This window comes from Triticum dicoccoides, chromosome 1A (genome assembly GCF_002162155.2).
Source record: "Triticum dicoccoides isolate Atlit2015 ecotype Zavitan chromosome 1A, WEW_v2.0, whole genome shotgun sequence".
NCBI classification, from domain to species: domain Eukaryota; kingdom Viridiplantae; phylum Streptophyta; class Magnoliopsida; order Poales; family Poaceae; genus Triticum; species Triticum dicoccoides.
The window spans coordinates 598,250,122-598,263,587 of record NC_041380.1 but is presented as its reverse complement, the minus strand read 5'-3'; the positions used below and the strand labels follow the sequence as shown (position 1 = coordinate 598,263,587).

Genomic DNA, 13,466 nt, shown 5'->3' with positions numbered 1-13,466 from the left:
CCCCCGCACCGCACCTCTAGTCGCCGCCACTCCCCGCCCCCGCACCGCACGTCCAGTCGCCGGCCCGTGCCCCGCCTCCATTGCCCGGAGCCGCCGCCGCCATGGACGGCGATGAATACGATGGTCTTCACTTCTTCTCTCAGGCCCCCTCGCATCACCATGCTTCCCAGTGCTCATCCGCGGGCGGAAATCTGGGAAGGGGAATGGGATTCTTCGATCTGAACAGCAACATCGACGACTACCCCGACTTGGGCTAGCAACTCCTCCGTGGCAAGTTGGCCGGTCATGGTCTTCCTCCGATTGGACTTGGTCGTGGGAGGTCCGTGTCCCAGGGCGGAGGAGGCCGCGCCCGGTCTCTGAACATTGGAGGCGGATCCGGCTCTCACATGCGGTCGTTCGTCGCCCCGGGCGCAGCTGTTGGTGACGGAGGCGTCAGAGGGCGTGGGAGGTCCGTGCCCCAGGGCACTGGACGCGGTGCAGGTCGAGCCCGTGGGGCCTCATCGGCCGGCAGCATAGGCGTCGCAGGACGGGGATTCTCCATCTCTCAAGTTGCAAGCCGGCAACGTGCGTCATCATCTGCGGTGCCTTCAGAAGATGTCGACGACAATGAAGGATTTGAAGATGGAGATGACAACTGTGTTTTTGGAGAGGTAAATTTCTGAGTTGTGCAAATTCATGTCCATGTGTTCTTGCTAGTAAAAGATTTTCATGCCACTTATGAACAAAAGTTGCAGTAAATTGTTGGTATGCGAAGTTCCATATTGATGCTACGAATGACAAGAACTACCCAAAAAAAATTATGTCTGAACATCCAGGTCATCCATGACCTAATGCATAATTAAGTAGATTTGTCATTTATACGAACTGGTTGTTCTGTTGCTGTAAACTGGATAGTTGTCATTTATACTGAACCCTACGTACTTCTTTTTATGATGAAAAATCATGTCACTCGATAGATAGACTTGGCAAGTTGGGGTTTTTCTCCAATATAACAAGAATTTGTAGAAACCACTGAAATAAAGAAACAGAGGCACTAGCTAACCAGCAGAAAGATTTCAAGGAATTGATCATCTACTTTTCTTTGTGTGGTGCAGCTTTTACTGGACCTTGGTCATTTAGCGTACAATATTTATCAATGCTATAGATTTATATGTAACTCTGTACACCACATTTCGTCTTCTTTTTGTAACTGGGTGTAGAACACTTTATAAATTGTTGTCAGATTTAGCGTACCGTATTTACAAGCACCTATGAATCAATTTAGAAATTGGGTCGCTGATGGGTTGTGGAGCTTGAAACAGCAATGATATATTATTTCGGTTGTTATGAACAAGTGTTCAATCTCACTTATTTCGGTTCTTATGAACAATTGTTGGCACGAACAAGTGTTCTCTTCTAGTGTTGTTTTGGTTGTTACGAACAAGTGTATAAGAAGCCATGGGACTTCTATATGCGGATGAGCCCTGGGAAGCCTGGCAACATGCATGGCAACATGGTCTTTTAGGAGCCGAACTGGGACTTCTATCGGCGATGAACAAGTGGTTTTTCTGTTGTTATTATTTATGTAATCTGTACTAGTTAATTATTAGCGGCGGAGTGCATTCAGGAGCCAAACTGGGACTTCTATCGGCGATGAACAAGTGGTTCTTTTGTTGTTATTATTATGTAATCTGTACTAGTTAATTATTAGGGGCAGCATGGTTTTTTAGCATGTCATTTATTATCCTCTAGTTCATGTTTAGTCCCTGGAAACAAACAGGTAGGGACTAGAGACTTTTTAATTGGGACTAAAAAAAGTCCTAGGACTTTTTAAACAAACAGGGCCTAAGTCTCCCCCGGGCCCAACCCTATTTGTACCTTAGCTCACACCATTTAAATGAATAATCAATGGTTGCTAAAAAATGAATAATTAATGTGCAGGCGAGTGGGTCCAGTATCAGTCATAGCTATAAATGATGTACCCACCGTTTTTATTTACTCTCCATATTACCTTTGTCTTAAGTCAAAATTAATAAACATTGACTAATTTACGAAAAGTGCCCTTTGACCGTTTAACCAATGCGTTGAAAATTCATAGCAAATCCATATAAACTGATAAAAATGCAAATAAGATATCAAATTATTTAGAGAAACATTACCATTTCCGCAAAAAAGAAAAACATTACCCTTATATGCATGTCATTTGCACTCAGGAAAAAATATTGGTCAAACTACCCGAGGTTACTAATTATACTAACATTATTAAACATAAAGAACCTACACATAATTTTTCCATGAATATAAATGAGAAGCATATATGGGTGATGTTTTTTGAACATTCTCGTATGTTATTTGCATTTTCTTGAGTTCATATAAATTTGTTATGAATTTTCAAACGACTTTGGCTATTACTTTGATCCGCTTCTTTGCACATCAAATATGGTTGTAGACAAGCTTAGCTCTGTCCATCAATATTATTCGTCGATGCCACTCAACACAAGCCCGCCTCTTCCTCAAGTTGCCCCATTGAATCCTTGTCGTCTTTCCATGACGTGAGATTGTTGGTGGTAGTACGCCACTCTCTTCGATGAGCAGGCATATCCAAGGTGATGCTCCTCGTGTCCCTCGACGTCACCTACAACGTTGGCGTTCTGGGAACCAGGGCACCCAGACTTGCCTGCCTGCGGCCCATGACGTGGCTCCATCGACAGCCTGGTACGACCCATCTTTAGCATCGACAAAGCAAGACCCTCACAGGGGGCCAAGCCTCGCGAGGGGGACGACGCCAAGACCACCAGAGGGAGCGGCCTCCCTAGGCCTGCTCCTGAGGAGCGGAGATTCCTATGCAGGTGATCACCTCATGAGCTTAAGGTGACGCAAGTCATGACGCCCAAGGCCAGACGGGCGCAGTACAACAGGTTTCCTCTTTGGTGCTAAGGAGGTAAGCGCAGGCGCGGAGTCCCGAGGAACCAGCCAACGTTTTCCATTCCCGTGCTAAAAGACCAAGACCGCCAGGACGCCAGGACGGAGGTCATCACCGAGCCCACCACGACATCATGACCAGAAGCTTTGCAGGCGAAGACCACTTTTCGTCAGGATAAGATGTACTATTTGTCTCCCTCTAAACTTGGCCGTTGTGGGATCCCTTCCCGCCTTCATTTTGGGGGAAGAGGATCAAGGCCACTATAAATACAGGTTAGCCACCATAGAAGGGGAGGAGATCCGAACCCCCACCAGCTCACACCAACACAAGAACAGACCTCCTGAGGTAGTTCTTCCTCTATACTAGTTCATCCTCAGCCCACCGCGAGGCCAATCCATCCCAAAGCAGAAGTAGGGTATTATACCGCGAGGTGTCCCGAACCTGGGTAAACTGCAGTGTCCCTTTCCTTTCCCGTTCATCGAGTTAGGCTATGGGAGCGTCGAGTTGGTAGGCTGGGGAGATTGAGTTCTTCACACGCACCCCAGAGTTCGAATCTTTCTTGGGTCTGCGGAGCCCTGAATCCGACATACAACCCCCAATATTGCTATGTCTTGCCGAACTGGGAGATGAAGTCGATGTTAGCTATTGACTGTATTCGCTTCCTGACGTTGGACGCGAAGCGTCGGCTGGTGTACCTTGATGACATTGTAAGATATATGAGGAGGAAGGAGAAGAAACTGGTGTAGGCCATGCGGCGGTCAATTGACCACGTTGACCTGCCCCAAGTGGCAAAGTGGGTCCAAGATGCCAGCTTCGTAGTTAAGACCAACAACACCATTGGTTCTAGCTCTCTCTGAAAAATTTGTCAAAAGCCCATGATTTTTTGATTTTTTATGCCTCCACATGTAAGCCCGACCCAAAATCATGAAAAAGAGAAGCCCAAGCCCGACCCAAACTACCCTTTTCAAGTTGAAAATGAGATATAAGCCCAACCCAAATGTCAAGCCCGACCTAGCCCAGTCCAGGTCAATGGGGCCGGGCTATCCATGCCAGACTTCTAGTCTCAATTACAACACATGCCCAACCCTACTTGTGCCAGTGAAGAAAGGCAAGGAGGACAACGAAGAATCTAGGGAGCATTATGGGAAGCTAGTCAGAACGACAGAAGCCCAACCGTTAGCAATTATACCTAGACGACATTGTATACATGAAGAAGGAAGAGATATAGGAGGAGCGAGGAGAAGGAAATCGATGTGGCAGTGAACTGACCACGTTGATTTAGGCCCTGTTTGGTTCGGCTGTGGATTTCTAAAAGCAGCTGTGAAAAATCTGCTATGGAAAAACACTGTGGAAAATCTGTTGTGAAAAAGATGTAGGTCATTTGGCAAACCAGCTGATACAGCTTTTTCAGATTTTGGCCCACAACGGAATCAGATTTTGGAAAGCACGTCCCGGGCTGCTTCCGCTTTTGGTTCAGATTTTGGCAGCGGATTTCTGGAATCGAATTCTGCTGGGTTCGTCTTTTGGTTCAGGTTCTGCTGCGCGGCAGCGGAATCCGTCGATAAAAGCTGAACCAAATAGGGCCTTAGCCGTGTGGCAAACACAACGGTTGATTTGAGTTCTCTCTGAGAAACTAGGCAAGAACCCTAGATTTTGTGAATTTATTTCAAAAACATGTGGTTATGTGAAAACCCTAGCCCAAGAATGCATGGTTTTGCGCGATTAACTCAAATTACAATTGCAGTCACAATTAAACTTGGTCATTGGTCCGACCGGGTATTGGGCCGGACTTGCAAAAGACCGACATTCAAACCCAAGCCTGAACTCGGCCCAAGCCCAAAAGTAACTCCTTTTTCAAGACCGAGCCTGGCCCAAACACAAGCCCGAAGCCAGAAAGGCCGGCTGAAACGACACTATTCAGTTCCTCCACATGTAAGCTCAGCCGAAAATCATGAAAAAGAGAAGCCCTAGCTCGACCGAAACTACCTTTTCAACTAAAAAATGAGACATAAGCCCAGCCCAAATGTCAAGACCGACCTAATCCAGGTTAATGGCCCGGGCAATCCATGTCGAGTTCTACTCTCAACCACAACACATGCCCAACCCTACTTTTTTTTTTAAGAACAATGCCTAAGCCTACTTGTCTCGGTTTCTGTGGGCTTTCCTGTGGGCTGTGTGGGTGGAATCCACCAAGGAGGAGGGGAGGAGAGGATAGCCCCTCTCTGTACATGTGCTGGTTGCTGCCATAAATGACCCCTCTCTGCCTCTCTCCCAGAGGAACAAGCATACAACAAGCAAGCAAGCAAAAGGATTTGTGGCTGGGGAAGGGAAAGCAAACCAAACCGAAGCAAAGAACACAACAAAACTAACAACAACAACAACTGGTAATTGATTACAACTACTCTGCTCTGCTCCGGGGCTTCCTTCCCTTTCCTCCCCGGACTCGGCATCATCCTCCTCATCGATCTGCTTCTGGTGCCAGCCGAAAACCTAAGAACCTCCATGAACGAGCACTGAACCCGACCTGACAGACAGCAAGAACGAGCTGGTAGGTAAATCGACCCACACCATACTTGTCCTGCTTCTTAATCTTAGTTTCTTGGGTGGATTGGGGGATGGATCTTGCTTCCTGCTCCTGTGCTGTCTTCCCTTTTTGCTTTTGTACATATTTTATTTTATTATTACGGTTATTATTTTTCCATGGCTGGAATGGATTAGGGATCCTCTGCAGTAGATCTGGTATGTGCTGTGCGTAGATTTGTTGCTAGGAGCCGCCATGGAAATTTTCTTGGAGCTCGATGTGTCCATGGTGGTGCCCAAGTATATACCCACGTATTATCTTTTTCCGGACAGAGTTGAGGTAAGGCAGGGAGAACCGCCCCCTCACCTGTCAACTACCCACCTCACCTCATCCCCCCTCCCCCCTGTCCCCGCCCCGCCCGGCCTCCACCGCGCGCCGCGCCGCCCACCACGCCGGCCGGCAGCCCCCCGCGGCCGGAGTCTCTCGGCGAATCGGGCCGGCCAGTCACTTCCCCGATCTGGATTGAAGGGGGGTGGATCGGGGCCCTTCCGGACGAATCCGGCAGGTACATCCAACCCACACTGGCCGCTGCTCCATCTGGCTGATTCCCTAGGGTTTGTTCGATTCCAAGCTGCTTTAGCTTTTGCTTCATGTTTATATATTGTTTCTGTTGGAATTGGAGAGGCAGATGGCAGATCCCATCCCTCGTCCAGACACTAACCCTGTTTCTGTTGCTTTCTGGAAAATAAATCTGCATAAACTGTTGATTGTTTGGCTTGTTGTATGCTTGCAATACGCATCATGATCTCTCTCTGTGTAGCCATCAGTAGCCACAGATTCAGTTTTAGTTGTTAATATGGTCTATGTTGCGTGTCTGTTGCGGCGGCCGATCTGGGTTAACAGCCCTGTGTTTCTCTGCTCGTCGGCAATGCTGGTTGTGGCCAGCAGCTGCAGCTCTCTGATGGCTTATTGTTGGATATGAGTAATGGATTTTTCATGATGGTGTGGTTGGTTCAACACTTGAGCTTGACTGGGCTTCTCGCTCAACAGCAACTTGATGCAAGCGTATAGATGTGCATCACCCTGATTTTGTTATTTTAAAAGCTGCGAAGTTCCTGTGTGGTTATTGCCTTGGTTTGTTCTTGGTGGGCATTGTTTGTATGGTCAGCTTAAACATTTGTGATCCTTCTGAGATAACATATGTCCTGATTCGAGTGTATTTCTTTTGATGCAGTGATGATGGGAACAGAGTGCATAACTACCTCACTCGGCGACGATCCTGAACCCTCAGTCCCGCCTGGATTTGGACCGCCACCTGGATTTGGGCCGTTTGCTGCATATGCATTGCAAGGAACCCAGAAGGATGCCAAACCTGCTGATGCTCATCCTAGTCTTACTCAAGTATTTCAGAATGACAAGAAACATGTTGAATCCCTGGAAGGCCAGCCCCATTCAGCTCAGAGCCGAAATGACACACACTGCAGTACTTCCGGGAGCCATACGTGTAGGCAGTCGCTGCGGAACAGGCCTCCAGTAGACTACAGCCGCTTTGACAATATGTCAGACGAAGATTCCGATGTCGAAGTAGTAGAAAAGGTTGCACTTGCTAATGTTTTATTTAAAACTCTTGTTCCCCGATCAACTGAAGTTTACTGTGTGATTTTAATGCGTTCTCACAATATCGAAATATTCTTTTGGCAGGCGGCTACAAGTTTAGTGAGACGCAGACAACAGTTACCCAAAGGAGTTTTTCGAGGATGTGCGGCATGCAGTGACTGTCAAAAGGTTCATATTCATTGCCAAATTCCTGTCTTACTTTTATGAAATTGTGGCTTATGTGATATCACATTATGCAGGTTGTTGCAAGTTGGAATCCAGCTGGTGCACGGAGACCTGTTCTTGATGAGGCTCCTGTCTTTCATCCTACCGAGGAGGTACTTTACATCTTGTTGCTAACTGCTGTATCATGCTTTATCTAGTACTGTTGCTTTGCTAAATTTTTATTTTTATATACTCCATTCTTATGATATATCCTCTGGTGTATCAGGAATTCAAAGATACCCTTAAATATATCGAGAGCATACGGCCAACAGCAGAACCATATGGGATTTGCCGTATTGTTCCACCACCTTCGTGGAAGCCGCCGTGCCTTCTTAAAGAGAAGAGTACGTGGGAAAACTCAACATTTTCTACACGGGTACAAAAGGTTGACAAGCTTCAAAACCGTACATCATCCAAAAAGAGCACAAGAGGTGGAATGATGAAGAAGCGGAGAAAGCTTTCAGAGCCAGAAGAAAACAGTAAGAGATTTGGATTTGAACCTGGACCAGAGCTCACATTGCAGAAATTTCAGAAGTATGCAGATTACTTCAGCGAGCAGTATTTTAAGAAAGATGCATCTACGAATTCACCACCATCAGTGGAAGATATTGAAGGCGAGTATTGGCGTATAGTTGAAAGTCCCACAGAAGAGATAGAGGTATTGGATTTTGTTTACCAAAGCACACATATGCTCTTTTCAGTTCATTGCTCAACTCGAACTTCAGAAAATTTGCATGCTGTAAATCATAAGTGTGTGATATATGTGTCATGGATTATTGCTATTCAGAGTTCCAACTTAAGTTGTGTGTTGTGGTGCTGTATATGGTTCATGGTTTGCATCATTGCATGTAGTCTTACATAGTCGCATCACTTGCTTTTCAGCCGCTGTAAGTGCTCAAGTGTTCTTAGAGCTATTTGCCCTGCATTTTGCTTCTTAACTTATTGGAAGGTGTATTTTCGTGTAGGTGATCTACGGCGCTGATTTGGAGACAGGGTCTTTTGGCAGCGGCTTTCCAAAGTTACCTCCTGAGACAAAATCAGATGTTGAGGATAAGTATGCACAATCTGGTTGGAATCTAAACAACTTGCCTCGACTACAAGGCTCAGTTCTTTCTTTTGAGGGTGGTGACATCTCTGGTGTTCTGGTGCCTTGGGTGTATGTTGGCATGTGCTTTTCATCATTCTGCTGGGTAAGAAGCTTGTGATGTTGCTTACCTATCATGAATTCATCACCGTGTTCTAGTTGTGCTTGTTGTTTACACTGCTGGTTCTATATGATCATACCCTGAGATTACTCTGCAATGTTTTGTTAAAACAGCATGTCGAAGATCATCATTTATACTCGCTAAACTACTTGCATTGGGGTGCCCCAAAGATGTGGTATGGAGTTCCAGGAAAGGATGCTGTGAATCTGGAGTCTGCAATGAGGAAGCATCTACCTGACTTGTTTGAGGAGCAACCTGATTTGCTTCACAACCTGGTGAGTGTTTTCTCTTGACTGGCAATTATTATTAGTTTAATATTTTTTCGTGATGTACTAGAAGCTCTATGATCCGTATTTTATCCATCCTTTTCTGACTATGTTTCAAAGTTGCTATCACTACCTATATCGGGGAATTTTTACATTGCTTCTCTGGAATCTTTCTGCCTTCCATTTGTTCCTCGTGTAAAACACTAAACATGCTAACGCATTAGCAGAACATGCATGTAAGGTTGTTTCTTAAGAAGTCATCTAGGGGCTAGGCAGCACCACAGATAGGTGGCTAGCCAGCTCATGTCAGAAACCTCACTACTTTCAGCTTTCCATTTGTTCCTTCTGTAAAACACTAAAACATGGTAACACATTAACAGAACATGTATGTAAGGTAGTTTCTTGAGAAGTCATCTAGGGGCTTAGGCAGCACCACACATAGTTGCCTAGCCACCTCGTGTTAGAACCCTCACTACTTTAAAGTCCGGTACCTAGTCCCTCCTAGTCCTAGGTATCCTTTGCTTTTTGTAAGGTGATCTTTTAGTGACAATTGCAACTTCTCATGCAGGTTACTCAATTTTCACCATCACTGCTAAAATCTGAAGGAGTTCAAGCATATCGTTGTGTTCAGCGTGAGGGCGAATTTGTCCTGACATTCCCGAGAGCGTACCATGCTGGGTTCAATTGTGGCTTCAATTGTGCAGAAGCTGTTAATGTGGCACCTATTGATTGGTTGCCAGTTGGACAGAATGCTGTAGAGCTTTATCGTGAACAATCTCGGAAAATAACTGTTTCCCATGATAAGCTGTTGTTGGGGGCTGCAAGAGAAGCAATCAGAGCTCAGTGGGATATCCTATTCCTCAAGAGGAATACTGCTGATAATTTGAGATGGAAAAGTGTATGTGGACCTGATAGCACTATATGCAAATCACTTAAGGTAAATGACAGTGACAATAATAATTTATAATTTGTTGAACTCAATGGAATCTTATATTTTTACAACTTCTCTGTCTAGGCACGAATTGAGACGGAGTTGGCGCAAAGGCAAAATCTATGTTCTCCATCTCAATCTAGGAAAATGGATGCTGAGTTTGATTCCACTGATAGGGAGTGTGCTTTTTGCTACTATGATTTGCATCTTTCTGCTTCTGGCTGTCCATGCTGCCCAGAGAAGTATGCTTGCCTGTTACACGCAAAGCAACTTTGCTCATGTGACTGGGACAAAAGATTCTTCCTATTCCGCTATGATGTCAATGAGCTTAATATCTTGGCTGATGCTTTGGGGGGCAAGTTGAGTGCTGTTCACAGATGGGGTGTCTCTGATCTTGGCTTAAGTTTGAGCTCATGTGTCAAAAGAGAAAAGGTCCAGGATTCCAAGACTGTTCGCAGAGCAACTGATGGCCCAAGAAGGTCCTACATGTCACAGGCGTCAACAGTATCCTTGGTACCTTCCCTTGTTTGCAATGAACAGAAAGATAAAGGAAATAAGATGCCGAGCTTACCTAGCCCAGAGGCTAGCAATGCCTGCCCTTCTGTAGAGCAGATGAAACTGGGAAATGTTTCACCATCAAAGCAGTCCTCCATGAAGGATGAGCCATCCTGTCCAACAAACAATGACACCAACAGATTGCAATATAATGGAGGGCTTGGAGACCAGAAAAGCTCTGCACCCGTCTTACCAGTTTCTTCCAGCCAATCATTTTCTTCAAATGTTGTGACAAGACCCTTCAACACTTCAAGTGAATCCACGAAAAGTGTGCATGGCTTGGCAGTATTGAAGGCGAGTAGAGAATCTTCTTTGCAAGCTGGAGAATATAGATCATCATTTGTTGAGCATCATAACAGGTCACCTACTATGATTCATGACGGAACCAACATGAAGCCCAGTTTAGATAGCTCAAACACTTCTCACAGGTTGATTGCATCCGACTCTAATGCAACTCTCTGTCACTCGGACAAGGATCATGCGCTTATAACACCAGAGACTAATGCCACAATAATGTTTGAGAAAGGCAACAGCCAGCTCCGTACTGTGTCGAGTCAGCAGTTTAACCAAAATGTTTCACGGACACCAAGTGTGTCACAGGAAGCATCAAGCAGTGTCTTTGTTCCCATAGACCCTTCTAGTGTTCAAAATCCACACGGGCGTTTTCCTTCAGCCAGTGCCCATCATGGAAATTTAACTTTCAATCAGCAACCAAACAATGGATGGTTTCAAAGAAAACCTGAATCTCAATCTACTGTAGAGGTTAGAGCCAGGGGGCATCCATCTGTCGCAGCACAACATGCCCATCCATCTGTCGCACCACAACATGCCCATCCATCTGTCTCACCACAACATGCCCATCCATCTGTTGCACCACAACATGCCCATCCATCTGCCGTAGCACAACATGCCCATCCACCCGCCATAGCACACCCTGCTCTGGAAATGCACAACAGGAATGGAGGTCCACAGAGGGGTCCTCGCATAGCAAATGTCGTGCATCGATTCAAATGCTCTGTTGAACCTCTGGAAATTGGTACTGTGTTATCAGGGAGAATGTGGTCTTCAGGCCAAGCAATCTTCCCCAAAGGTTCGTTGGCTAATAGTTTGATACTTCTTTCAGTTTTGGTCGATGCTGGAGGATTTCTATTATTATTCTTGAATATACTACTGCCTTTACCCATTAATGTTACGGATTATCCATATTATTTCTTCGTATATGATTTTTTTTCTTAGGCAGTTTCATCTGTTTTGGTGCTTTTTGTTAACATGCCATCTCTTTGTAAATGCAGGATTTAGGAGCAGAGTAAAATACTGGAGCATCGTGGATCCAATTCAAATGGCATACTACTTTTCCGAAATATTAGACGCTGGGTTGCAAGGACCTCTATTTATGGTAAATTCCAGTTTTGTGCCTACTGTACTATGTACCTCTTCTTCAGCATCGTTGATATCTTACTTACTTGATGCATTTTCAGGTTACTGTAGAGAACTGCCCAGGTGAAGTTTTCATTAATGAGTCGCCTACCAAGTGCTGGAACATGGTCAGAGAGAGGCTGAACATGGAAATACGGAGGCAACTCAGTATGGGAAGGCCTAACGTTCCTACACTGCAGCCTCCAGGATCTATCGATGGTCTTGAAATGTTTGGGCTCTTATCACCAGAAATAGTTCGGGTGAGACATTGGTGCTTGGCATTCACTTGACTAATTTCAGGACCAATACCATTATTTTGAAAATGTCATCCCCAGCTTCCTATCCTGGTAGACCGGTTTTAAGAAAGGCTTGCTCCTGCAGTCACATATAATTAGGGATGAGTTCAACACTAATCCTGTCAGTAGTGTCTTTCTTTGGGGCTTGACCTTGCACTTGCCAATCCCTTAATTTTTTGTACATATTCTTATAAAATGATATTTTATTATTAATAAAACAATCCTATCGGTGTTCTCAGTAAAAACAAATGTCTTAACAAACAGTGTAGGTGATATGCATGGTCAAAACTATAAACCCAGTTCAGGTGCTAAGTTTTCACGATTGCTTAATTTGCATGAATGGCACTTAGTGGTTCAGTTGGCATTCACTGCTGAAGATTTTTCCAGTTATGTTAGTTTGTTGGAGCCATAGGTCACTGGTATTTTTGCAGTAAACTTATTTTCTAATCCTTCACAGGCAATTGAGGCTCGGGATAGAGATCGCATCTGTACAGAGTACTGGAGATACAGGCCTCATGCTGCCACTAGTAATCAACATACCCTACCTCAGAATCCACCAAGTATTGTCCTGAGGGGGCTCTTCCAGAGAGCTAGCCTGGATGAACTGCGAGCCCTACGAAGTTTATTGGCAAGCAATACCAATCTGGATGATAGGTCCAGGCAGCAGGCCACCCATATGCTTGATGAGGAGATTGCGAAGCAATGGCGCTGACAAGAGTAGATATTAACAGAGTGTTGTATTGTAGATGGCATGATTTTTTCTAGAAGGCAGAGTAAATTTATTTCTTCTTTTATTTCTATGAGCATGTTGCTCCTTGTGGACAACTGGACATGGCATATCTCTTCGCCTCTTCCTGATGTATAAGATCATTCTGTACTGGCCATCTTTCAAAGTTGAAATGGCATGAGAATTCTTTCTATTTATTTTTTTCTGTTGCCCGTTCATCTTTTTTCGCTTGCATTGCCTTTCCTGATGACATCGATCTAATTCTCTGTTCTTCGTAAAGAAACCAACAGCATGGACTATACCTGTAAACAATTCAGGGTTGGTTCCAGTCTGTACCTCAAACCATCGGATTTTATCCGCTTAATGTTCCATTTACGATTCTGATCTCTTGCAGTTTCTCTTTTGTATGCCCATTTGCTGCTTTTATATCTTTGCATACAAGATCTGCTTTCCCTTTTTGTAGTTGTTGCTGCACTACTTGTGCTCTCCGCTGGGCGCTTAATTATGTCGCCAATTTCCCAAGGGTAATTTTGCCAGCTCATCTTTCTATATGTAACTGCATGTTTCATTATCTTGAAGTTCATCTTTAAATTTTGTTCCACAAGAGGTGTCCACTCGCTGTGGTTAATACTATCTTTCTGATGTCTTGTTCAGGGGATACTTGGAAGGATCTTGTCTTAAGAATAGAGACAAATAACACTACACTCGGCCAGCTTAGCTTAAATGCTGCAACTTGTCTTGGTTTCTGGTATCACCGCCCATCTTTTCTCATTATTATGAAGATCTAATCTTGTTTGAGTAGTTGCAGCTTATGAGCTATACCTTT

The 13,466-nt window shown here is 44.8% G+C and overlaps 1 protein-coding gene across 5 annotated transcripts; it reads left to right on the top strand.

Annotated features, from left to right (window-relative positions):
* The first annotated feature begins 5,175 nt into the window (after positions 1-5,175).
* On the top strand, positions 5,176-12,837 carry LOC119294606 (lysine-specific demethylase JMJ703-like). 5 transcript variants are annotated; one of them, XM_037572846.1, is made up of 12 exons: positions 5,184-5,286; positions 5,385-5,454; positions 6,658-7,208; positions 7,280-7,357; positions 7,471-7,902; positions 8,210-8,434; positions 8,563-8,724; positions 9,284-9,652; positions 9,731-11,291; positions 11,494-11,597; positions 11,680-11,877; positions 12,371-12,837. In XM_037572846.1, the coding sequence occupies exons 3-12, from the start codon at positions 6,660-6,662 to the stop codon at positions 12,623-12,625; spliced, it is 3,933 nt and encodes a 1,310-aa protein (XP_037428743.1). In that variant the 5' UTR covers positions 5,184-5,286; positions 5,385-5,454; positions 6,658-6,659; the 3' UTR covers positions 12,626-12,837. The 5 variants fall into 5 exon arrangements, with proteins under 5 accessions (XP_037428733.1, XP_037428743.1, XP_037428736.1 ...); XM_037572839.1 differs by having other exon boundaries at positions 5,185-5,286; positions 5,385-5,450; XM_037572829.1 differs by lacking the exons at positions 5,184-5,286; positions 5,385-5,454 and adding an exon at positions 5,664-5,988 and having other exon boundaries at positions 6,658-7,019; positions 7,125-7,208.
* Positions 12,838-13,466: the final 629 nt, after the last annotated feature.

Coding starts and splice junctions, on each gene's coding strand:
- LOC119294606 (XM_037572821.1), top strand. CDS start 5,679: ATGGAAATTTTCTTGGAGCTCGATGTGTCCATGGTGGTGCCCAAGTAT. Junction 8,435..8,562: donor GCTTTTCATCATTCTGCTGG/GTAAGAAGCTTG, acceptor TTGTTAAAACAG/CATGTCGAAGATCATCATTT. Junction 8,725..9,283: donor CTGATTTGCTTCACAACCTG/GTGAGTGTTTTC, acceptor CTTCTCATGCAG/GTTACTCAATTTTCACCATC.